Source organism: Papio anubis, chromosome 7, assembly GCF_008728515.1.
Source record: "Papio anubis isolate 15944 chromosome 7, Panubis1.0, whole genome shotgun sequence".
Classification (NCBI taxonomy): domain Eukaryota; kingdom Metazoa; phylum Chordata; class Mammalia; order Primates; family Cercopithecidae; genus Papio; species Papio anubis.
In genome coordinates, this window is record NC_044982.1 from 55,537,133 (window position 1) to 55,562,807 (window position 25,675).

The window sequence follows — 25,675 nt, forward strand, 5'->3', positions numbered from 1 at the left end:
CACAAAAAGGGTGAACATTTTATGATGAAAATGAGAATCCACCTGGAAGATATGAAAACTAAATCATAGGTTGGGCATGGTGGCTACTGCCTGTAATCCCAGCACTTTGGGAAGCTGAGGCAGGTATATTACCTGAGTCAAGAGTTTAAGACTAGCCTGACCAACATGGTGAAATCCTGTCTCTACTAAAAATACAAAAAATTAACCAGGTGTGGTGGCACATGCCTATAATCTCAGCTACTTGGGAGGCTGGGGCAGGAGACTAGCTTGAACTCAGGAGGCAGAGGTTGCTGTGAGCTGAGATCACGTCCCTGCACTCCAGTCTGGGCGACAAGAGTGAAACTCCGTTTCAAAAAAAAAAAAAACTAAACTAAATCATAATATTATTAGGCATATGTACCTAACAACATAACCTCAAAAAAACTAAAACAAAAATTGACAGTACTAAAATAGGAATAAACAATTCCACAATCAAGATGAGGTATTTTAATAATCCTCTTTGAGTAACTGAAAAAACAAGCAGTCCAAAAAATCAGTAACAATAGACAAAATTTGAACATGATTAATAATCCCGATTTAATCGACATACATAGAATACTGCAAGAAAAACAGCAGAACACATTCTTTTCAGGCATATGGAAAATTTGCCAAAATTGGCCATACGTTAGTACATAAAGCGAGTCTCAACAAATTTCAAAAGACTAAAATCATTCACAGAATATTCTTGGATCTTGAGATAATTAAGGTAAAAATCACTAAAAAACATAATCAAATGCCCAAATGCATAGAAGTTATAAATCATACTTCTAAATAATCCATATAGTCAAGGAGGAAATCACAATAATATTATAAAGTATTTGGAACTAAATGATAATTAGAACACACTTCAAAATTTGGATGCAGCTGAAGTGTGGTTTAGGTGAAGTATGCCTTAGTGCATAAATTAGAAAAAAATAGTAAAAATAGGCCGGGCGCGGTGGCTCAAGCCTGTAATCCCAGCACTTTGGGAGGCTGAGATGGGCGGATCACGAGGTCAGGAGATCAAGACCGTCCTGGCTAACACGGTGAAACCCCGTCTCTACTAAAAAATACAAAATATTAGCCGGGCGTGGTAGCGGGCGCCTGTAGTCCCAGCTACTCGGGAGGCTGAGGGAGGAGAATGGCGTGAACCCGGGAGTCGGAGCTTGCAGTGAGCTGAGATCTGGCCACTGCACTCCAGCCTGGGCGACAGAGCGAGACTCTGTCTCAAAGAAAAAAAAAAAAAATAGTAAAAATAAATTATTAGATGGTTTTAAGTACTATCTGAAGAAATTTTTAAATAATAACAAATTAAATCCAAAGAACATATGAGAAAGGGAATAATACAGGTAAAACCAGAAATTAAAAATATAGAAACCACATAACACAGAAGATGAACAAAGTCAAAGTTGGTTCTTTGAAAAGACTGACAAAATTAATAAACTTCTGCTGTGAGTGTTGGCTGCTTCTCCTTATTCTTAGATAACAGAAGCCATCACTCCTAAAAGGTTACGCCATCCTCCCGCCCCTCCTCCACTGCCTACCCTAGGGGATGGCAGAAACAGCAGGCCCTTTACCTCAAAGCTTAGCACCCCGCCTGAATCAGGCCAAAGCTAGACTTTGCTTGAGGTCACGTCCTTGTTCTGCTCTTCCCCTTTCCAGTGCTACTACCCTCATTCCCTTTGGGATTTTTTTCCTGAAGAACATTTCCTCAATAAATCAAACATGCCAAATCTCTGTCTCAGGCTTTGCTTCTAGGAGAATGTGACCTAAAACTGAAACTAAACAAAACCTAAATGAGAAATAAATGTACAATTAAATAAATAAATAATAAATAAAATACAATACTCGTGAATTTGAAGACTCAATATTAGAAAGATACCAAGTCCACCAAATTGATCTCAAGTCCCCCAAATAGATCCAATGCAATCCCAAAGTCCCAGCAAGTTTTCTGTAGAACATAAGTGTATTTCAAAATGTATACAGAAACCGAAAGGGTTAAGAATAGCCAAGACAATCTTGAATAAGAAGACCAAGCTGAGGAACTTATACAACCAGATATCAAGATATATTATAAAGCTATAGTAATTAAAAGACTATAGTAGATTAAGATTGACAGATAGACAAAGGAGAGAAATGAGAACCTACCACCAGACCTCTCTCTCTCTGTATATAGACACTGATATATGCAAACATTAGCATTGCATAGTGGTGGGGAAGGTTCATTTAATAAATGGCTCTAGACCAATTAGACATTCATAAGAACCCCTGCCTCCATGCAAAAATCTAAACCTGTGGATTATAGCTTTACAGGTAAAAGATAAAATAGAGTTTCCAGAAGACAACATAGAAGAGTATCTTCATAATCTTTGGGTAAGCAGAGTTTTATTATAAATGACACAAAAGTTACCATAAAGAAAAATATTGGTAAATTGGTCCACATTAAATTTAGAAACATCTCTTTATTGGCCAGGCGCGGTGGCTCACGCCTGTAATCCCAGCACTTTGGGAGACTGAGGCGGGCGGACCACGAGGTCAGGAGATTGAGACCATCCTGGCTAACAAGGTTAAACCCCGTCTCTACTAAAAAAATACAAAAAACTAGCCGGGCAAGGTGGCGGGCGCCTGTAATCCCAGCTACTCTGGAGACTGAGGCAGGAGAATGGCATAACCCGGGAGGCGGAGCTTACAGTGAGCTGAGATTGCACCACTGCACTCCAGCCTGGGCAACAGAGCGAGACTCCGTCTAAAAAAAAAAAAAAAAAAAAAACACTCTTTATCGTGACATATCATTAAGAAAGTGAAAAGACAAAACAAAATAATAGAATATATTTACAATACAAATAATTTTCTAATGACTCATATCTAGCATCTACGAAGAAATTCAACAAATAAAAAGAAATACAATCCACCTGAAAAATGGAAGTACCTCACAAGAGATGATATCCAAATGGCTAATAAACATATTAAAAGTTGCCCAACCTCACTGGTTATTAGGGAAATGCAAATTAAAGCCATATTGATATATCAATATGAGGGCAAGGATTTGAAGCAACTGGAGCTCTCATACAGGATTGGTGAGAGAGTAAAGTGGTAAAGTCATTTAGGAAAACTTGCACTATAATTATTAAAGCTGGCCATATGGATATCTTATTACCCCACAATTCCACTCCTAGGGTATACCCCGGTGAAATTCTTGTACATGTTTACAGAATACAGGTTCAAGAACATTCATAACAACAATATTGTTAATTTCCCCAAACTGAAAGTAATACAAATATAATAAACAACACAATAGATCAATAAATTTTGGTAAGTACAAACAATGGAATAGTATATAGCAATGAAAATGACCAACCTACAGCTATACTATACACATTATGAATAAAATCCCACAAATATAATGTTGGGTAAAAAAATAAAATATATCCTATATAATTTTACTTTTATATAAAGTTCACAGACAAAACAATATTGCTCAGAGATGCATATACAGGTGGTAACACTATAAATAAATGCATAGATATGATTACCATAAAATTCATCTAAGAATTCCATCTAAGGACTAAGGATTACATCTAAAATAAGGCTTACTGGATTAGGAAGTAAAATACAGAGGACTTCTAGAGTGTGGGTGATGCTCATTTCTTGACATAGGTGATAGTTACATGGGTGTTCAGTTTATAATTGCTCATTAAATCATGTATTTTGCTTATTTTGCTAAATTTCAACATTAACACATTTTTAAAAACAAACTAAATGAAAAGATTGCATTTGACTTATGTTACACACCTACAATTTAATGAATTCATTAGTAGTGACTTAGAGTAATATGATAGATATGCAAATAATGGTTATATTGTATTAAAATGAATGTTCGGTTTCTAGAACCAATTGAAAATATCTTATTTATTATATCTTAAATTACTCAGCATTCAGTATTTTGCATTGTAGAGGGGATTCCTATATTTAGTTAAACTTAGATATTAAAGCCATTTTCAAGAGTATGTGATTATTTGAACTCACTGTCCTGGGAAGTGGTGAGCTACTTTTCCCTGAAAATAGTTAAGTAAGTTTCAGAAATTCTCTCTACGATGGAATTCTATCTATGATGGTTTATTGTACAAAAAAATTCCTAAAGTTGTTAGAGTAACATACTCCAAGATGTCTTACAGTATGAAACAACAATGTAGAATAATTTTTAAATTGAGGCCATGTATCCTTCTAAGACTTTCTCTCTCTCTCTCTCCCCCCCTCATTTGCTAACATTTATATGGATGTACAACTATAAACAATTGAGCATTAGGTATAGAATAAGATTATAAAGTTAGGGTAGTCTACAAAATAGATTTTTTTTTTTTCTTTGAAACAAAATCTCGCTCTGTCACCAGGCTGGAGTGTAGTGGTGTGATCCCGGCTCACTGCAACCTCCACCTCCCGGGTTCAAGCGACTCTCCTGCCTCAGCCTCCTGAGTAGCTGGGACTACAGGTGTGTGCCACCACGCCCAGCTAATTTTTGTATTTTTAGTAGAGACAGGGTTTCACCATGTTGTCCAGGATGGTCTCAATCTCTTGACCTCATGATCTGCCTGCCTCAGCCTCCCAAAGTGCTGGGATTACAGGCGTGAGCCACCTCGCCCAGCCAACAATAGATATTTTTAAACTGCATCTTGTGTCTTGTGGCCCAATTCTTTGTACTTTTTTTTTTTTTTTTTAAGATGGAGTCTCGCTCTGTGGCCAGGCTGGAGTGCAATGGCACCATCTGGGCTCACTGCAACCTCCGCCTCCCAGGTTCAAGTGATTCTCCTGCCTCAGCCCCTCGAGCAGCTGGGACTACAGGCACGCACCACCATGCCCAGCTAATTATTGTATTTTTAGTAGAGATGGGGTTTCACTATGTTGGCCAGGATGATCTCGATCTCTTGACCTTGTGATCTGCCCGCCTCAACCTCCCAAATTGCTGGGATTACAGGCGGGAGCCACCATGCCCAGCCTTTGTACTTATTTTCTTAGAAAGTTTGTCTTCTTTATCTGGGATACTGTGTAAAAGTATTTGGCAGCTTCCTTAAATTCTCTAGAAAGTTTCTTACGATAAAGTTATGAAAGATATATAAGTGACATTCATAGGGCTCAAAAATGATGCATGAAATGTTTGCTTTCACTTTTAAGAAGAAAACAAAAATAAAGAATAAACTTAAGGCAAGTCTATCTACTACAAAATTATAAAAGAGATATCGTTAGAAGAAAATAAAAGAAATATCAAACCCGAAAGCCATGGGTTCCCTTCTGTGGTAAATGGTTAATAAACTGTCTCAGGTTAGAATGATTTAAAAACATATAAAACTACTTAAGAAAAGGAAGACTGTTAATAAACATAGACATGTAGAAATAGCCTACACTGTATCAAAATAGCCTGCTTTGATCCCTTGTAAAGATGAACCAGAGTCTCACCTTTAACAAAGGATAATTGATACTTGCAACCCACATGTTGGTAAATGGAGCTTCCAAGACAATAGCATCAACTGGGCATCCTTGAAAATTAAAGAAAGAAAGAAAGAAAGGAATCAGCACCTCCCCTATTCAAATACCATCTTTCCTAGATAAGGGGTCTTCAAGATCTTGTACATGAGCTACGTGCACCAAAATTATTTGTGAAGGTTATTAATAATGCAAATTCCTGGACCCCACCTCATATTTATGAGTCAGATTCTCCAGGGTGAGGGCTGAGAATGTGCATTTTAACATGCCTCCACCCTCCCCTCCCCAAGAGGTTTCTGTGCACATGATGATAATTGAAAACCACTACCTTCTTCTATGAACACAACCAGGTCATCGTAGCTTGGATAACTAATGAAAGCAAGGCCCGGCGCGGTGGCTAACGCTTGTAATTCCAGCACTTTGGGAGGCTGAGGCGGGCAGATCACAAGGTCAAGAGATTGAGACCATCCTGGACAACATGATGAAACCCCATCTCTACTAAAAATACAAAAATTAGTTGGACGAGGTGGCACACACCTGTAGTCCCAGCTACTCAGGAGGCTGAGGCAGGACAGTTGCTTGAACCTGGGAAGCGGAGGTTGCAGTGAGCCGAGATTGCGCCACTGCATTCCAGCCTGGCAACAGAGCAAGACTCCGTCAAAGGAAGAAAGAAAAAAAGGAAGGAAGGAAAGAAAAGAAAAGAAAAGAAAAGAAAAGAAAGAAGAAAAGAAAAGAAAAGAAGAGAGGGAGGGAGGGAGGGAAGGAAGGAAAGAAAGAAAAGAAAGAAAGAGAAAAGAAAGAAAGAAAAGTACTACAGGAAGACAGTGTTCTGCAGTCCATTGCTAAGAATGTGCCAGAGGTTGACTGGGTTGTTTTGGTCAACACTGCCTCTGAGAACAATTAGAAAAGGTATGTTTGGTTAAGGTATGTATACATATATGTTTGAATGGATATTAGAGTTACTGGTCAGTGAGAAACTGCAGAACTAATACCAAAAGAGAGAAGTCCAGAGAGTTTCAGCTGCCTTTTCCCTCAACTCAGTTGAAAGTAATAGTTGTGGCTGAGAGGATCAGAAACGAGACAAAACTTTCAGCATTCTCACAAAATCCAAATGACAGAAATTAGAGTTCAGGATCTGACAAGAAAGAGGACCTCAGTACATTTCTCAGGTTTTTGGTTATGATCTCAAAGAACTACACGCTAGGAGTAATGTGAACTAGAAATAGACCTGCCATCATAAAGACTGAAGACCAGCTTCAGATCAGCTCAATCTCTAATTAGATTGAGGTGATCTGTCCCTACCATAACTGCTTTTCAGGGGAAGAGTAAATTATATCTGGAAGAAGATAATATCACTTCAAGCCTCAAATCATTTCTATGATTTTCCATAAACCATGTGTAGCACTTAATCAAAAATAGCCATACAAAGATGAGCAAAACACACACACACAAAAGCAGATAATTGTAATGTAAATATTTAAACTGTATGGCATTAGGGTAATGAATCTTTGCATTTATATAGCATCTCTATATATGGAGTAAATTCTAATTTTAATTTTTTAAAAATGACTTGACCCTGTTCATAGAGATTCTAATTCTTCAAATCAGCTATGGTCGAAGATGCTGATACAAACAGATCACTTTGAGAAACCCTGACATAAATATTACTAAGAAGGACTGCAGAAAGCCAGTTCTGTGTATCATTTAATGATACAGTATTTTTTATCCTGTAATTTAAATTAATATCATATCACCAGGAGGACTCTTTTTTTTTTTTTTTTTTTTTTTTTTTGAGACAGATTCTTGCTAGAATGCAGTGGCAATCTCGGCTCACTGCAACTTCTGCCTCCTGGGTTCAAGCAATTCTCCTGCCTCAACCTCCCAAGTAGCTGGGATAACAGGCACCCACCACTGTGCCCAGCACAGTGAACCAAGATAGTTTCACCATCTTGGCCAGGCTGGGCTCGATCTCCTGACCTCGTGATCCGTCCGCCTCAGTCTCCCAAAGTTCTGGGATTACAGGCGTGAGCCACCACACTGGCCAAGGAGGACTCTTTCAAAGGTGATTTTAACTTATTCCTTCATATTTATTTTTAACTGCAGAACCTGAAAACACAGCTATTATTTTATATTAAATGGAGATAAAAAAGAAAGTCCGTTGCACTGCCAGAAACCATCTAAAGTTGGGATGCTTTTGGTGTCTGTATGTTCAAAGTGTACACAATAGTCTCTTGACTGTTTTTACTTTCCCATCTTCAGATAGGAAATTATACCACTTAAGCATTTTATATTACCTTTTTCTTCTAACACTTTTGCAGCATTTGTTGCAACTCTGTAAAGCAATGAGAATTAGGACATTATGTTAAGCAATAACTTAACAGTACAAATGCAACTTCTGGTATGAGCATCTGATAAAAGCTCTGGGCTCTCTGGTTAGAAAAATGCATATAGATACAAAATTTGCACACTATGTCAAAGGGTTCCATAGGCCCTATATTAAAGGTCATTTTCTTTCTTTCTTTTTTGGGGAGGAGACAGTCTCACTCTGTCACCCCGGCTGGAGTGAAGTAGTATAATCTCAGCTCACTGCAACCTCCACCTCGCTGGGCTCAAGTGATTCTCCTGCCTCAGCTTCCTGAGTAGCTGGGATTACAGGCATGCACCATCAAGCCCAGCTAATTCTTGGTACTTTTAGTAGAGACAGGGTTTGGCCATGTTGGCCAGGCTGGTCTCAAACTCCTGGCCTCAAGTGATCGGCCCACCTCAGCCTCCCAAAATGCTAGAATTACAGGTGTGAGCCACCGCGTCTGGCCAAGGATCCTTTTCTTTAAAACCCTCAGAAAGACGTGGACTTCAATGTAATAGATAACCATACAGCTGAAGGGACCTTCTGTTGTTTTACAAACAGCGTGGTGAGGTGGCAAGATCTTCAGCCACTTCTAGAGTGTGAAAGTGATCAGCAAAGAGTCCCTGTCTTCTGGCTCAGTGCTCCTTCCACTACTGGCTGCTGCCTTTGATAGGACACTAAAGCCTCCAGGACCTGCCTCAGGACACATTTGCAGATCTCACTTACCCTGTACCCAGAGAGTGGCCCCAGAGACACACGGGAGTGATGCCACTTCTTGCCTTGGTCCACTCATAGACACGAATGGCATCCGTAGTCAGTCCCTCCTCTGTGGGCTTACCCATAGAGTCCCCAAATCCTGGCAGCAAGAAAAGGCAAACACAGTATCACTGCCTTCAAAATGAGGGGTCATCAGAGGCCCCCCACTTATTGAAAAATCTTTGTACACCGTTCTTAACACATACCTCTGTAGTCAACAGACAAGACATGAAAGCCACCATCACTCAGCACCTAGGTAACAAAGGAGCTGTTATCACTTTAATTAGAAGATGTAAACAGAAAAGGCTTCTCCTCCCTATATCCATCCATATCACATCACAAGGAGGGCTCTTTCAAAGGTAATTTTAACTTGTTCATTAGTATTTATTTTTTAACTGCAGAACCTAGAGAAACAGCTAGTATTTTATATTAGATGAAGATTAAAAAGAAAGTTTGTTGCACTGTCAGAAACTCTCTAAAGTTAGGATGCTCTAGGTATCTGTACATTCAAAGCATACACACTAGTTTAACAGGTGGGGAAAGATGTACTTTTGAAGTCTGGTGTTTGACTTCCAACTTGAGAAGCCAAGGTTCAGTGGGAGAGATGGAGAGCAGGAAGGCTGAGGAGGGTCAGACACCCAGAGTCTCATGCTGGCTCTGCCGCTTACCTGCTGTGTGACCTTGGCCAAGTTATTTAACATTTACATATGTAAATATTGTTCTGAAAACTGAGAAACAATAATAGTCGCCTTTAGGTCTACGAATGTCTTTTTTTTAAAATTCCTTGAGAATAAGAACTCTACACAGAGTTGTAGTAGAGGCAATCAAAAAGTGGAAGCTATTTATATTAAATATGAAAAAAGAGTTAATTTCAATAAAAAAAATAAAGAGATCACTCTAATATGTGAGACCACTGCCAAGCTATTAGTAGGTAAAGAAGGTGATACTGTGAAAACATAATTTGTCATGAAATGAAATACAATGATGGTTGGGTGTGGTGGTGCAGGCCTGTAATCCCAGCTACCAGGGAGGCTGAGGCAGGAGAATCACTTGAACCTAGGAGGCTAAGGTTGCAGTGAGCAACCAAGATCACACCACTGCATGCCAGCCTGGGCGACAGAGACTCCATCTCAAAAAACAATAAATAAATAAATAAGAAGAAATACGATGATAGATAAAGAAAAGAGAGATAAAAAAAGGACAAAATTTTACTGTGCCGACACTTTTGAAACTTTATTTAATCCTCACAACTGTACTGTAAAGTAGACATTATCCCCATTTTACAGATAAACTGTGTCTTGTGGAGTTTAAGTAACTTATTTAAGATCGTCCAATTCGCTAGAATTAGAACCAAGATTCACTCCTGGGTCTTCCTCTGTCCAAATACTGTGCTTCTCCTACTGCATCTTAGATCCGGTGGCAAAACCTCATTAGGAACTTGTAAACACAAATTGAACTAATAATGAGGAGCTAAATGTAGCTTTTACATATCTGTTACATTCCCTCCAAAAAAGTTAGCCAAGGCACACGGCAGCTAAGCATCCAGGAAAATGGGAATATCCATGTGTGTTGCAGCACGTGTTGAAGGACCACTAGGCAACACAACCCAAGAACAATACCAGCAGCACACCCTACTCCTAAGAATTCATCTCTAGAAAAAGACGCGAAAGAAGAAAAAGCTAGGTGCTTAGAGTTTTCTGAAACAATACTAGTTAGGAAGAAAAAAAAACTTATATACAACAGCAGTGGAATAGTTAAGTAAACAATTGCTTATAAATATAACTGAGAATGATATAGCCTTTAAACTGGATAACTATCATGACTGAAAACACGGAAGAATGTCTACAAAATAGTTTGAAGTAAAAGAGCACAACATAAAAGTGCATATAGATATAATCATAGTAACAAAAGCTTTTTATAAAGAGAAATAAAAACTAGGTGGGAATGCAAATAAATGAAAACAGCTGTATTAGTCTGTTGCCATGATGAATACATGAATGAATGAAAATTTAATAATGAAAATGTATTATTTTTTTTTAAATCTCCTCTCCAGAGGAGGGAAGGAAGGGCTAAGGAAGTTTGGTCCTGTTGGGGAATGATGACAGTGGCATTTGCTACCCACAATCTGCCTGAGGGCAAAGTCCTGCCATACCAGCCGTTCTCCTCCCCCACCCATCCTAACTACCACAAGGATCACCTGTCTGCATTTCACACCCACAGCTCTTCTCCTTTCTGGGAACATTGAGACAGCTCTGAGTGGGAGGGGAAAAGCATGCACATTCTCATGTGCATCAGCTTTACCGCGTTCCATGTGGGGAATGCAAAGGGCAGGGTGCAGAGGGGAAAGCAAAACTAAAAATGAATAAACGTGGTCCTCCTGGCTAACGCTGCACCCAGCCCCCTGCTGCTCCACAAGGGGATGAGGGGAGGGGACAGGAGAGGAGCTTCCTGTCTGCACAGGGGAGGGAGGATGAAGAAAGCACTGGAGATACTGGTACTGCCAGGATTCTGGGCCCCACTAGTATTGTTTGACCAGGAAAGAACTCCGAGATGGGAGCCAGCATGTGGGAGGAGAGACCAAGTCCCTGTGGTCAACAGCCGGTCACCTGCAGCGGAGATTACCTAACCAGAGGGTGGAAGAGGATAAACAGGCAGCTTGCTCAGCCAGTTCTGAGGCAGATATGGCTAAGTGGAAAGCCTGCCATCTTCTGCATGCCTGGAAACACAGGGGCTGTCCCAACAAGCCAGAGTCATGCAGCAGGGAGTGAGGAGAGCAAGTGTGGCCACCATGCTACTCTACAAAGCCTTACATGGGCTGAAGCCAGGGTTTCAATGACTTTTTCTTCTTTTTTTGAGTCAGGGTCTCCTCACTCTGTCGTTCAGGCTGCAGTGTGGTGGCACAATCCTAGCTTACTGCAGCCTCAAACTCCCAGTCTCGAGCAATCCTCTCGCCTCAGCCTCCTGAGTAGCTGGAATTGCAGGCAAGTACCACCACATCCGGTGAATTTTAAATTTTTTTGTAGAGACAGGGTCTCATGAAGTTGAGACCTTGGTCTTCAACTCCCGGTCTCAGCCTCCCAAAGTGTTGGGATTACAGGCGTGAACCACTGCACCCAGCCTTGAATGACTTTTAAGAGCAGACATTCTCTGTCTTTAGCCTATAACCACTAGAAACTAAAAAGGTGCTTATTTTAAAAGGAGTGACCATTTTTCACCTTAATAATACCCTCTCAACCCATCCCCCAGCCCTCAGAGAAAGCAAATAAAAATGTCAGCCGGGTGAGGTGGCTCACGCCTATAATCCCAGCACTTTGGGAGGCCGAGGTGGGTGGATCACCTGAGGTCACAAGTTCGAGCCCAGCCTGGCCAACATGGTGAAACCCTGTCTCTACTAAAAAATACAAAATTAGCCGGGCGTGGTGGTTGGCGCCTGTAATCCCAGCTACTCTGGAGGCTGAGGCAGGAGAATCACTTGAGCCTGGGAGGCGGAGGTTGCAGTAAGTGGAGATCGCGCCACTGTACTCCAGCCTGGGCAACAGAATCTCAAAAACAACAGCAACAACAACAAAGCTCTCTCAACCCATCCCCCAGCCCTCAGAGAAAGCAAATAAAAATGCCTTCGCCTCCATTTGGCAATTAGATTATTAAGTTCACGAAGGTACTTAGGGACCTAGAGAAGCTCAGTTCTGTTTTGATCAGTGTAGGAGCAGAAGTCCACCGGTGGGACTTTGAGCCCCAGACACCACAACCCCCCTGACCAGTACCCTGGAGACCTCTCAAAAGACAACCACACGGAGGGCCTGAGGACAATCTTATGACTATCGAACAGCATTCATGAGGACTTATGAAATAGGTGCTTTGAGGCCGCTTCAGACATACCTTTACCAGCTTCAGTCTGTGAGAAGCTGCCCTGTGAAGGAAGTTTAAAAAAAAGCAAGAATTAGGAATGATGTTGACAAGTTCAATAACAATCACTGTCTGCTGCTGGTATCTGAGCTCACGCCTTTCTGTTTCAGGTTGGAGGAATACATAACTAGGAGAAGGGGAAATGCTTTCTGGTGTCAGAGCCAGCTCAGATGTGTCAGGGTGAATGATCGATGGCTCCCCACTGGGCCGGCGTTCCTCTCGGTGAGGTCTGGCCAGATCTTTGTAGCGCTTCGCAATACAAGCATTTGATGAAGCGCTGATAATCCACCTTTTTTCACTTCTACACAGTAAAACTTATTTCTAAGAATACTCTTAGAAGCTAAAGGAAAATAGTTTCCAGAAAGTGACTTTCAGAACAAGGGATGATGTCGTCAGGCTGCACTAGACTAAGATTTGCCTATACCCTGTCCACTCTGCCATTTAAGTGCAAGACGAAGTGAAGGGGAGAGGCTCACAGCCCTGTAGGCACCAAAATTATTTTTCCCCAAAAATGGTCTGCTTTATGTTAACCACATTAATAAGCAAGCGTCAAAGATCATTCAAAAGACAGAGACTTTTATTATGTCGCCATACTAATGCAACCACAAATTCGATTTTATTTATTTTATTTTATTTTATTTTCTTGAGACAGAGTCTCACTGTCACCCAGGCTGGAGTGCAGTGGCATGATCTCGGCTCACTGCAACCTCTGCCTCCCAGGTTCAAGCGATTCTCCTGCCTCAGCCTCCCGAGTAGCTGAGATTACAGGTGCCTGCCACCATGCCTGGCTAATTTCTGTATTTTTAGTAGAGATGGGGTTTCACCATCTTGGCCAGGTTGGTCTTGAACTGCTGACCTCGTAATCCACTCACCTCGGCCTCCCAAAGTGCTGGGATTACAGGCATCAGCCACCATGCCCGGCTCACAAATTCAATTTTATTATGATGAAGTACAAGGTTCTTTCCAGAATTTTTAAATTTAATTGTATTGTAGATGTTATTTTAAGTTTGTGAATAAGAAGTTAGTAGTTGTAATCTTTATTGTGACTGAGATTTCTGTGTAACATTTGTCAGAATAAGATTGGACCTGTATTTTCAGGAAGAAGCCTGATGGTCTTCGTGACCTGTTTCTTTTTTTTTTTTTAGAAATTAATAAAATTTATTTTTAAAGCAGTTTTAGGTTCACCACAAAATTGAACACAAAATGCAGAGTTCCCATATAACCCCTGTCCTCACTCACACACAACCTTCTCTCCCTATAAACATCCGAAGCACCACAGTGGTACACTTGTTCCAATCAATTAACCTACATGGATACATTATTATCATCCAAATTGCCTAGTTTACATTGGGGTTCACTCTTGGTGTTGGATATTCTATGGATTTTGACCAATGTATAACGACATGTATCCACCATTGTAGTGTCATCCAGAAGATTTCCACTGCCCTAAAAATCCTCTGTGCTCTGCCTATTCCTTCCTCCCTAACCCGCCAAGCCCTGGCTACTACTCATCAAAAGGCAGAGAATTCTTAAAAGTCATTTATTTGAGCCATTACATTGGCTCTAAGATAGAACATATGTATATGTATGTATATGTAATGTATGTGTGTATATGTATGTATATGTAATGTATGTATGTATATGTATGTATATGTAATGGAGCCTTTTGAACTTCTAGTTAAGGCTATGAACTCATTTCCCAGGAAAAAATGTACCCATACTTCAAATTTTATGTACAATTGTGGAGAGGAGTTCATGGGTCTTCTGGGGCTTCCACGGATCTCAAGTCTAGAGCCACTGCTTTTGATGCCTCGACAGGTTCCCTGTAATCACCCATTTGAGGAGAGTACTGTCTGGTACTCATTACTTGCAGCTCAGGACTGCTGATAGAAAGCTGAACTTTTGGACAGAGAACAAAAGCAAGCTGCGTCTGATCCCAGAGCCAGGAAATCTGGGCTCATTGAGGGCACTTATAGATTTACACAGAGGGGCAGACATGCTGTGTGGTCCACAAGGTCCTTTAAATAAATACATTGTAACATCATGCCCAGGTTTACAAAATCAATACAAAGTTAAACTATGTAAAAATGCTGGGTTTCGGGCCTGGCACAGTGACTCACACCTGTAATCCCAGCACTTCGGGAGGCCGAGGTGGGCGGATCACGAGGTCAGGAGATCGAGACCATCCTGGCTAACACAGTGAAACCCCATCTCTACTAAAAATACAAAAAATTAGCCCAGCATGGTGGCAGGCGCCTCCAGCGTAGTCTCAGCCACTTAGGAGGCTGAGGTAGGAGAATGGTGTGAACCCGGGAAGCGGAGCTTGCTATGAGCCAAGATTGCGCCACTGCACTCCAGCCTGGGTGACAGAGTGAGACTCTGTCTCAAAAAAAAAAAAAAAAAAGAATGCTGGGTTTCACAGGAAATTTCAGTAAATGTGGCTCTAAAATGTACACATCAAGAAAGTCTCTTGAGAAAAGGCGAGTCTTGAGAAAGGCGAGTCACCTGCCAGAAAAAGACGAGGAGGAAGGGAGTCACAGGCAGGTGCTCCTCCCCATGTGGAGATCTGTGGGTTTCCGAGGCACATCGCACCTGCCCCAAGCCGAAGGGGCACAATCACAGCAGGTGATCATCACCCAGCATAATTACACAGGCCCAGAAGGGCTCTGACAGCACATCAAAGGGGAGCCAGACTCCTGGGAGATGTTCTTTATTACAAAGCGAGGTTGGGACTACAGAGAATGGGCTGAGGTATGGCTATTCTAGATTAGAATTAGTCAGACGGTCCCCAGTACCTGTGGTCAGAATTCCATGTGACCTCTCTTAAGGAGTCATATTTTCAGCTAGTAACATTACAGTTAAATAAAGGACTCTCCCCTGTAGTGTTCTGAAAAATCTCTCATCTGGAAATGGCTCTTCCTCTCCCCCATAATGCGTGCCTATTCCCTTTCCTGTCATTCATGGGTTAAATCCATCATTTCAGACACTCTTAGGGAGCAAAAGAATCATCACTTTCTTTCAAATCAACATCCAACTTTTGGAAGAGTTATTCTTTTCTCCTTCTTAATTAGGGATCCACATTATTCTATATATAGAATAATCTTTTCAAGCGAAGCTTATTGCCAGAACACCCTCAGATTTCAACAAAGGAAAAGAAATATGTGAAGGCATGCCTACAGAGTTAAAAACAGAGCCCTGTCCTTCTTCATTCCCCCGTGGGGCTGAAATGCACTCAATCTCTTGAAAAAAAAAACACGTAAGCAGAGCCACTGACCTGTGTTGTGCACTGCCATGAAGATAAACAACGATTGGGTTCCCATCGCGAAGGGCTGCTTCGTACCAGCAACGGTCCTTCCCTTTGGCATCCTCCTCCCGGCAGCTGGGGACTGTGTGCCTGAAGAGCAAGGGAGGTTTAAACAAATGTAGAAAGAGGAATTATCTATCCTTGCCAAAGGCTGAAGCTCTCCTTATGATATATATACGTATATTTTAATTTTTTATCTGAGTAATATATGCACATGGTAAAAATAAAAATCTAACACCACAAAATGTCTTATGATGAGAACCACTACTGCCCTACCCCATGTCCCCATGCACAGAGACGCCTTTTAATGACTTACTGTTTTAGTTCTTCTGACTTCTGCACCTGCTAATTTTCCAAGACTGCTATTCTTAGGTACATTGAAATTGTTTTTTAAAAAAGGGAAACAAGTAAAAGATAATAGATATTTACCATCTGCCGTGAATTTGGCTGAAGAGACAAGTAGGAAATAATTTAAAAAGAAACCCGTTTATGTAAGAGAAAAGAACTAAAACACTAAACCATTTTGCTCCAGAAACCAAGTAACCTTGTGATTTTAAATGTCTGCGTGAGTTCCATTTTCTCCACTTTGTTAAACCAATAAATGCTGCAAATGTGAACACTGCCATATGACATGTCACCATGGGATGTGGAGAACTGGCTAAGGGTGACAAATTTTCTGTCCTCTCCATCATTTAAGGGCAGAAAGTCTGCCATCATCCCCAGGGCCTCTGTACTCAGAATACAGGCACTGCTGCCTGCTGGATGAGCTGATCTTGATGAGATAGCTGACTCACCAAACCAAGGACCAGTGGGGCGAAAGCAAAGAATAAAAAGATTTCTAAATTCCAGCACTATTGGATGAACTGTACCCTGCAGAATAGGAAGAAGTTACGTGTTGGTTCCTAAACATTTTATGATCAAAGGTTTGAACTCAGGAAGATGCAATATAAGACAGATCACTGGAAACTTGGCAGCCAAGAATGAGTATTACAACTAAACGGAAGAAATGTTAAGGTTAGCATTGTAAGACAATAGAATGTTCATGACCTCATCTGACATATTTACTGAATGTCCTTTATGTGCCAAGCATTGTGCTAAGCAATGAAAACCCACCAACAAAGTCTATCACCTGCTGAAGTTATAGTCTTGTAAGGAAGACAAATATTAACCAAATCATCACACAAACATTTATTTCACGACAATGGGAATAATTGTCAAAAGGGACAAGCATGGGTGGCCATGGCAGCACATACCTAAAATGGGCAGTGAGGAAAGGCTTTCCTGAAAATTACCAACTGAAGTAAGATCCAATAGATGAGTAGACAGCAAGGCAAGAAGAGGGAAGGCAGGGAGCTGAGAAATAGAAGGAAGCCTTGAGGGCAGAGTGTGTCCTGGGAGGGCAGTGTGTCTGGACTTGAAGGCATGAAGGCAAAGGTGGTATGGAATAAGGCAGAAGGGGTGGGTGAGGCCAGAAGCCAAGGCAACACTTAAAAGTCTATACTCCAAAGCAAAATTCTTAGAAAGCAAAATCAAGCAAATCAACAGAAGAAGAAGGTATAGAAAACAGCCTCCAGGTACCTCCAGGAGCACTGACCTCTCCATGGGCGGGGAACACAGCACTGCTCCTCTGCGTCCTAACAGGAAAACCTGTCCCATCAAGCAACCCAGTGTCCCATCCGTGCACTCACCAGATCCCTAGCATCACCCCAGGTTCAACTCTCAGGTAGAAGTTCACTGTGTGAGGAATCTTTAACTCTGGTTTCTTTAAATCCACAAGAAATGGGGCTTTGACTGGAAAGTAAAAATCATTATCAACTCCAAGAATCAAATTTCATGCCTTTTAATCACAATCAAAGAAAGGAATTAGCCTACATAGGTTAACAGGCTTCTAAGTTGCAAGCTACTACACTAAACTCCTAGCAGAGTATTTTACTTTATCAACTAGGACTAGCCTGCAGAAGAGGGGAAAAAACAAAAACCCAAAAGCTAGATTTTAAAATAGCATCAGTGTGGTAGCTTATAATACAGAAACAGAGTGATTCAATCCTTATCCTTGTCTCTGGCTAAAAGCAGAGGAGACCATTCCCCTAAGAAGGTAAAAAGGCCTAGAAGAAAATAATAAGTATTCTGATACTTCAGTGAAACCTAGTCATCAGTCAACAGGCAAGAAATGTCCAGAATTCACACACACCAGGAGGCAAGCAGGTAAGAACTAGAAGGACTGTGTTAAATTGACTAACACATAGCTCAGTAGCAAAAAAAAAAAAAACAGGAAAAATAGATTCCTTACATCAGCACCATTCTCTCTCTCTCTCATCTTTAAGGGATGCAGATAAGAGGAGGAAGGGGAAAGGCAGAGAATACAGTAAGCAGTTAGGTATCCATATTAACAACGAATTAATTTGAAGTCAGCTCTTGACTGGAACCCTCACCCACAAGGCCATGCATCTCTCTTTACTTCCAACAGTTTGCAGGGATTCCTGCTAGACTTCAAAGTCAATATTAAATAAGTTTCAGACCATTTCAGTCTAGCCACAATTTTACAGCTGACATGTCTTTTCACTACGTCACAACTTTAAGGATAGTGAGGTCTTTATTTGGGAAAAAATATATATAGGCAAATTTATGGAAGGTCCATACTTACAAAAATTAAAATAAATTAACATGTCTATCAGAGGAGGGAAAACATGTTCTTTTAAGGATTTACTAGTAAAACTGTCATACAGAGCAGCAATTTTTCGTCCGAGCGTTGAACAGGAGTGTGGAAAAGATCTGCAAGATATTGGGAAACACATAAGGTTTTCGAAATTAATCCATTTGTCTTGGTTTTTTCTTTTTCTTTCTCTTTCTTTTTTTTTTTTTTTTTTTTTTCTTTCTTTTTTTGGACAGAGTTTTGCTCTTGTTGCCCAGGCTGGAGTGCAATGGCATGATCTCAGCTCACTGCAACCTCTGCCTCCCAAGTTCAAGCAATTCTCCTGCCTGAGCCTCCCGAGTAGCTGGCATTACAGGCACCCGCCATCAGGCCTGGCTAATTGTGGTAGTAGAGACAGGGTATCACCATGTTGGCCAGGCTGGTCTCGAACTCCTGACCTCAGGTGATCTGCCCCCAAATTTCAGAGACTAACAGTGGGAATTCCAGGTCAGTTGGCATTTAAGCAAACTCTTTTTACACAATGACATGGAATTATCTACAGGGCATGTCAAGACTGGGACTAAGGGGAAACCAGGTAAGAAGAGCAATAAGGCACGGCCCCAACCAGTAGCTGAAAAAGCCAGGACACGGCAGGGACAGGAGGGGAAGGGAAATGTTTGCGCCACAGCCAGGTTTGGTCCCTTACTGTAGCCCCATAGAAGGCTGAGGCTGGACCCCAAAGTCACCAGTAAACAGGATTCAGACAGTTTAACCGCTGCCACAGTTTTTAATTATATCACAATTCTGCACTATATGTGTTAGCTATTCTTATCATTAGTCTCAGGCAGTGAGGGAATAATCCTTAGATCCTCTATATTCTGGCTGCATCTTAGAAGAAATGAACCAGTGTTAGAAGACCCCACTTCTGAGATGAGATCCCTGGAAGAGAGGGACCCATGAGGCACAGGGCTGGAGCTTGGTCAGGGAGTGGGGTGGGCGCGTGCACATCTTGCCTACGCTATTGTTCCCTGTGACACAAACCACCCAATCAGGAGCTGTCAGCACACAAGTGACGATTTGTCCATGAGGGGTCACTAAGGACACCTCTGTCTCACGCCACCTCTCTTGTGAGGGTCTTAGAGAAATGAGGGATACAAGAGGTCAATGTCATCACCTCCTGCTTCCAGTTTTTGCCCACATTAGCCATTAAATAAGTCCCTTTCCATGTCGTGAGAGGTCATTGTTAAGACTGTTTAACATAATCAAATGGTAAGGTCGAGAGGCTAGAAAGCCTTTTTGATAAATTGTCTCCCCCTGCCCTGATTTCTCTGCCAGACCAGAGGTATTTTTGGAAGATAATTATTACCTTTGCTTTGCAAATGAGACTGGAAAGTTAACTAATCTTTCCAAGGTTGCAAGCCAATGAATGGCAGAGCCGCACATACCCAAGTCTGTCTGATCCCATAGTCCTGTAAGGATCTCCAGGATGTCACAGTCCTGGTGACATCCATGTAAGCAGAAATGAGCCCCAGGAACAAGGCTGACCTCTGGCAAAATTCTGCTGGTAGACAATCTTGTTTTAAGATCTCTTTCTGCCCCTTAGCCCTCTCAGGGTCCAGTCCTTTCTTCTTTCCTCCTTCCTGCTCCTGTATTCTCAGGAGCCCTCTGATAACAAAGTCATCAAAGAAAGACCTCTAAAAAACTTAACTCCCCCAAAGTGTTAATGAATTAAAAATCAGAGCACTTATATGTGTTTGGAAGAGACACAAAGAGAGAAGATAATGAATCTCTGATGAATTTCCAGCAGTTCTGCAAGAAGTGGAAAAGATATGTGGGCTAAGGGTAAAGGATAGATTTTTCAAATACATCATACACAGGCAATTGCCTACTCATAAAATCAGAAAGAAAGAAATGAAAATGATTGTTTCGTAATACCTTAAAATAGCACCCCACCACCCCCGCCATGAAGGCGGCAGGAAGGAGAGGACATTGTTGTTCTGATTTTAGAGATAAGAAATCAAAACCCAGAGAAGCCACTTTGAGCCACAGATCAAGCCCAAATGGACAGAATTGAACCTGAGGCTGAACTGTGCCTCCTTCCAGCCGCTGGCTCCTGCTGGCTTCCCTCTAAGCTCCCCTCACTCACCTCCACCCTGCCTGTTAGTCTCCCACTAAGCTGTCTTTTGAAGGTAGGCAGGGTAGTCTCCCGCTAAGTTATGTTTTGAAAGTCTGCTTGGGAAGCAGAGGCAGTAGAGGGAAATGTGTGTCTGTTTTTAAGGAATAATTCATACAGAATTCTTCTCTCAAATAGCTCGAGGCACTTCTCTGAGATGCACTGCAGGAAGAGAACAGAGTGACCAGATCCTCCGAGCATCAATAATGCAAAGCAGCTTCTTTTAACTAAGGGGTTGTCAATTTGACTTCCCCTAGATCAGTAGGGGATCAAAAGTCACCAGTGGCTAATAGACCTTATTTGAGCAGAGGATGCAGTTTCAGCCCAATCCCCACTAACGGCCAGCCACATCAAACGGCCACCTTGGTGCTTTGGTGTTCTTTTGCTTGCCCTTTGATCAGCTGCAGCTGTAACTGCACGCATCCCGCAGGGGCCTCAGAACCTCACTGTATGATTCTTACTGGTGGAAGCTGGTGGAGTCTGAGCTGCTACAGGGTGAATCACTCATGCTCAGAGGTTTCTGCAAACCAACTTTGGGAAGCCCAAATCTAACTACATTTACTATTTCAAATATTAAGACATGTACCTTCAACCTATGTGCCAATTCATTCAGTCGACATTTGTTTGTCACCAACCACCAGGAGACACCCTCCCAACCAAATACCCTCTTCCTTCATGGCCACGGAAGTATCTCTTTCTTGTCAAAGTCTCCTGGAGACATCATCCTATGGTGACCTCTCCTCTCTTGTCTTTCCTCCCACAAATAATAACAGGGCCTCGGCTGGCTTTGAATTGTTCTCTGATGGCTTTCCCATTATTAGCCCTATCTTCCCCACTCTATCAGGCCACAGACAACAAGAACAACATGGCATAGAATGCTTCCTTTACACTTCACTCTGTTCAACCCAGGGCTGAGCTCAGTAAATATTTATTGACGCATAGGTTGAAAATGGAAAGAAAGTGCATTTATTTTGTAAGGGAAATGGAGGCAACATTTATTGGTAGCTTTGGAGGAAAGAGCAAGGACTTCATTTTCCTTTTTTTTAACTTAGAATTGCAAATGAATCAATGTAAGTTCCACAGAGCAAGGACTTTTGTCTGTTTTATTTACTGCTGTGTGACCAAGACTAGAATAGGGTCCAATAGATCATAAAGAACCAACCCTGTGGAAAGAATGAATACATTTATCAGCCTACTCATGGACATTTCCTGAGCACCATCTAGGATTGTAATGACTTGGGGTGGAATAGGGGAAAATGAGGAGGAAAATAAACCTTTGGTTTCCCCCAGCTTCCTTCTGGAGCACGTTTTCCACTTTTGTTTTTATTATTATTGTTATTTTTTTTTTTTTTTGAGATGGAGTCTCACTCTGTCACTCAGGCTGGAGTGCAGTGGTATGATCTTGGCTCACTCCAACCTCCGCCTCCCAGGTTCAAGCAATTCTCCTGCCTCCAGAGTAGCTGGGACTACAAGTGTGTTCCACCACACCTGGCTAATTTTTTGTATTTTTAGTAGAGATGGGGTTTCCCTGTGTTAGCCAGGATGGTCTCGATCTCCTGACCTCGTGATCCGCCCACGTTGGCCTCCAAAAGTTCTAGGATTACAAGCATGAGCCACCACACCTGGCCTCATTTTTCTAATTTAAAGAAAACCAGTTGTAAGGTGGAGACTTACTCTCCTTAGCCCATCCACCTTAAGCAGCAATTGGATTTGATAAAAATTTTTATAATATAAATAACTAGATTCCCAAGGCATTAAAAAAATGGCCATTGAAAAAATCATATGATGAAATGTTCTTCTTAGGTCTCACAACACATCCCACTAGTTCCCGGGCCATGATCAGGGCCAGGGGCATGACAAGCCCTCCATGAAGGTTTGCTCATCTAAACGAACCCAGCTCCAAGAATCAAAGAAGACTTGGGATGGTGGAAATGGGTGTGGGCCTCAGCCTCAGCACATCTTACATGAGACCGATAATCTTCTGCTCAGATGAAGACATGCGCTAGTATTTTATTCTTTCAGGAAGTGTCTCTGAGACTTTTTTCACCAGTTAGTAAGGCAAGTAATAGATAGTCCCCAACTCCCCATCTCCCACTCCATTATCAACAAAGTGGGTTACTCGCTATGAGTGTGAAGTGCAACTTTGATTCTCTGCCTAATAAATGCCATTTACTGCCAAATAAATGTTAAACAATCGGCCATCAATTCCACAGAGATGGTCAAAGTGAGAAACATTAGATGTCAACTTTCCCAGAATCCCCACCTCTGGGAGAGAAGTCCTGTTAATATGCAGTTTGACGGCCGGGCGCGGTGGCTCAAGCCTGTAATCCCAGCACTTTGGGAGGCCGAGACGGGCGGATCACGAGGTCAGGAGATCGAGACCATCCTGGCTAACACGGCGAAACCCCGTCTCTACTAAAAAATACAAAAAACTAGCCGGCGAGGTGGCAGGCGCCTGTAGTTCCAGCTACTCTGGAGGCTGAGGCAGGAGAATGGTGTGAACCCGGGAGGTGGAGCTTGCAGTGAGCTGAGATCCGGCCACTGCACTCCAGCCTGGGCGACAGAGCGAGACTCCTTCTCAAAGAAAAAAAAAAAAAATGCAGTTTGACAAGTGCAATCAGGACATTCTGCCAGGTGTTCAGGTCCAACACAGAGCTGGAAGGCATGGGTTCTAGGTGACTGGGCCCCTGCAGAGCTGCCAGCACTCTATTGTCTGCAACAAGAATAAAAAAGAATAGAAGAGAAAAGAGGCCAGGTGCAGTCGTTCACACCTGTAATCCCAACACTTTGGGGTGCCAAGGCAGGTGGAACCTGTGAGCTCCAGGAGTTTGAGACCAACCTGGGCAATGCAGTGAAAACCCATATCTACAAAAAATACAAAAATTAGCTCGGTGTGGTGGCAGGCACCTGTAGTCCCAGCTACTGGGGAGGCTGACCTAGGAGGATCGCTTGAGCCCTGGGAATGAGCCAAGATTGTGCCACTGCACTCCAGCCTGGGCAACAGAGTGAAACCCTCAAAAAAAAAAAAAAAAAAAAGAGAGAGAGAGAGAGAGAGAGAAAAGATCCCTGTTTGTCCTCATCACTCTGGGCACTCCAAAGTGAGGTCTCCTGTGTCTGGATATTATTTTTGGATATTTTATAATCAGCACAAATTAAACAAAAGGAATAGAAAGAGGGAAGTAAAAATGCCAATACCTTCCCACACCAACAAAACTAAATGAAATACCTACATATCCTGGGTCCAGGATCCCCAGCCAATACTTGGCTTCATTGCGAACAAGATTGGCAATATGTTGCTGGTGGATTCCGGTAATTTAAGATTACTGTTTAAACCGAGGATCCATGAGAGAAAGAAAACGGAAACAAAAACCAAAACACCCACTGATACATTTCAGATTTAAACAACGTAAGAACTTGGTACAGGTAATACCAAGTTATGGTTTCAACACACTGTATATGTCTTTAGCATACTGGAGGTGTGTTCTTTAAATACGTGCCAGGGAGTTCACACTCAGGGAACTAGGTAGGGATTTTCTCATCCTTTTCCACCTACACAGATAGGCCCTTGACCTAAGAGAACCCCGTCCAAGATTACAACATATATTACTATTGTCACTATTACTAGTGTCATTCAGATCCATCTTGTATGTTAGCTAAATGGTCAGATAATAGAGATTGGTATAGGAATCCAGCCATCTCCCTGACATCTGTATTTCAGACGCCCCCAAAAGTTATAACTTCCTGAAATACCAAACCTGAGAGTGTCGCTGGTCCAGGCTGGGACTGAGGCCGAGGATACTGAGGGCAATCAAAGAGCCCTAGAGTTCGCAGGTGGCCGCCGAGGTCCCCCGGGAGCCACAGTGCTGGGCCTTGGGCCCGGGCCGGCAGAGGGGATTAGGCCTCGGCCGCACCCTCGCCCCCTGCCCCATTCCCGCGCAGCCCGAGCCGTCGGGGCACGGCCAGAGGTGGACCTGGCGCGTACTCACCGCAGGTTGCGGTCGACCATGTCCCACCAGGCGGCCACGCAGCCATGGGCTGGGGGCCCGGGCGGCTCGAGAGTCGCGGCCGCCTGGCAGTCCTGCGCGTCCATCCCGTGCAGTGTCCAGAGCCGCCGCCACCGCCGCGGGAGCTGCAGCCCGGAGCAGCCGCCCGCGACCTTCCAGCCCCGGCGGCATAGCGCCCGCCCTCCTCCCACGCGCGGTCAGGCCGGCTGGTGCAACGCGGGAGACGCAGCCCGAGGGTGCGCTCCGCCCGGATCCGCCCGCTGTTCGCGTCCACACACACACACACACACACACACACACACACACACAGAGAGAGAGAGAGAGAGAGAGAGAGAGAGATCCTACGCTTATAGCTAGCTATGCAACATTTTATTTTAGATTGATTTCCATCATACATCTGTGTGTGCGCGCGGGCGAGAGGCGCGCACAACCCAGTAAAATACGTTTTCACCATAGTACTAACACAAAAGTTTGACAGCCACAGCTTTTGATTTTCACGAAGACTATAAGCTTTCCCCTACTTAGATTCCACTTTTTTCTTTTTCTCTTTTTCTGAAGCCTCCCTGTCTCCAATTCCCCATCCACCCCCAACATCCTCACAGCCTCCACCCTGTCACCCTTACTATAGAAATAATTTCTTTGGCTCCCTTTAACTAATGATGTGTCTGTCCATGTGGGGTTATGAACACAATTATTCTATGTAGCAAAAAATTAAGACCTTTTTGGTATTTTGTTTACGTACCAGCATGTAACAAAACCTCACCATTGTACCAAGGAGTTCACACCTTGAAACTTTGACCTTGGTACAGGTTTACATCTTGGTGCATGTTTACAATGTGCAGCTGTCTCCTGGGAGCAGGAACTGTCTACCACAGCTGCTCTAGGGAAGCCACGGCACGCACGTGTGGAAACAAAGGAGGAAGAAAGAGAATGAGGTTTTATTTGGATACATTCGGATGCCAGCATCAAGGCTTCATCTTGGAGGCAAGGTGCAAATCTTAAGAGGTGGAATGGGTTTTTTGTAGTGTCTGTGTTCAGAGGGCACAGCAGGGGGCTG

The 25,675-nt window shown here is 42.5% G+C and overlaps 1 protein-coding gene across 1 annotated transcript in view; it reads right to left on the reverse strand.

The window, feature by feature from the left end:
• The window catches only part of ABHD12B (abhydrolase domain containing 12B), a 33,618-nt gene extending 8,460 nt beyond the window's left edge, over positions 1 to 25,158 (reverse strand). Inside the window, exons 1-9 of the mRNA XM_021941215.2 lie at positions 24,601 to 25,158; positions 18,454 to 18,581; positions 17,498 to 17,600; positions 15,780 to 15,899; positions 12,479 to 12,509; positions 8,806 to 8,851; positions 8,570 to 8,699; positions 7,791 to 7,828; positions 5,470 to 5,549 (exon numbers count right to left, since the gene is read on the reverse strand). Of these exons, the coding sequence (XP_021796907.2) occupies positions 5,470 to 5,549; positions 7,791 to 7,828; positions 8,570 to 8,699; positions 8,806 to 8,851; positions 12,479 to 12,509; positions 15,780 to 15,899; positions 17,498 to 17,600; positions 18,454 to 18,581; positions 24,601 to 24,704 (780 nt within the window). The 5' untranslated portion in view covers positions 24,705 to 25,158. The remainder of the gene's footprint in view (positions 1 to 5,469; positions 5,550 to 7,790; positions 7,829 to 8,569; positions 8,700 to 8,805; positions 8,852 to 12,478; positions 12,510 to 15,779; positions 15,900 to 17,497; positions 17,601 to 18,453; positions 18,582 to 24,600) is intronic.
• Positions 25,159 to 25,675: the final 517 nt, after the last annotated feature.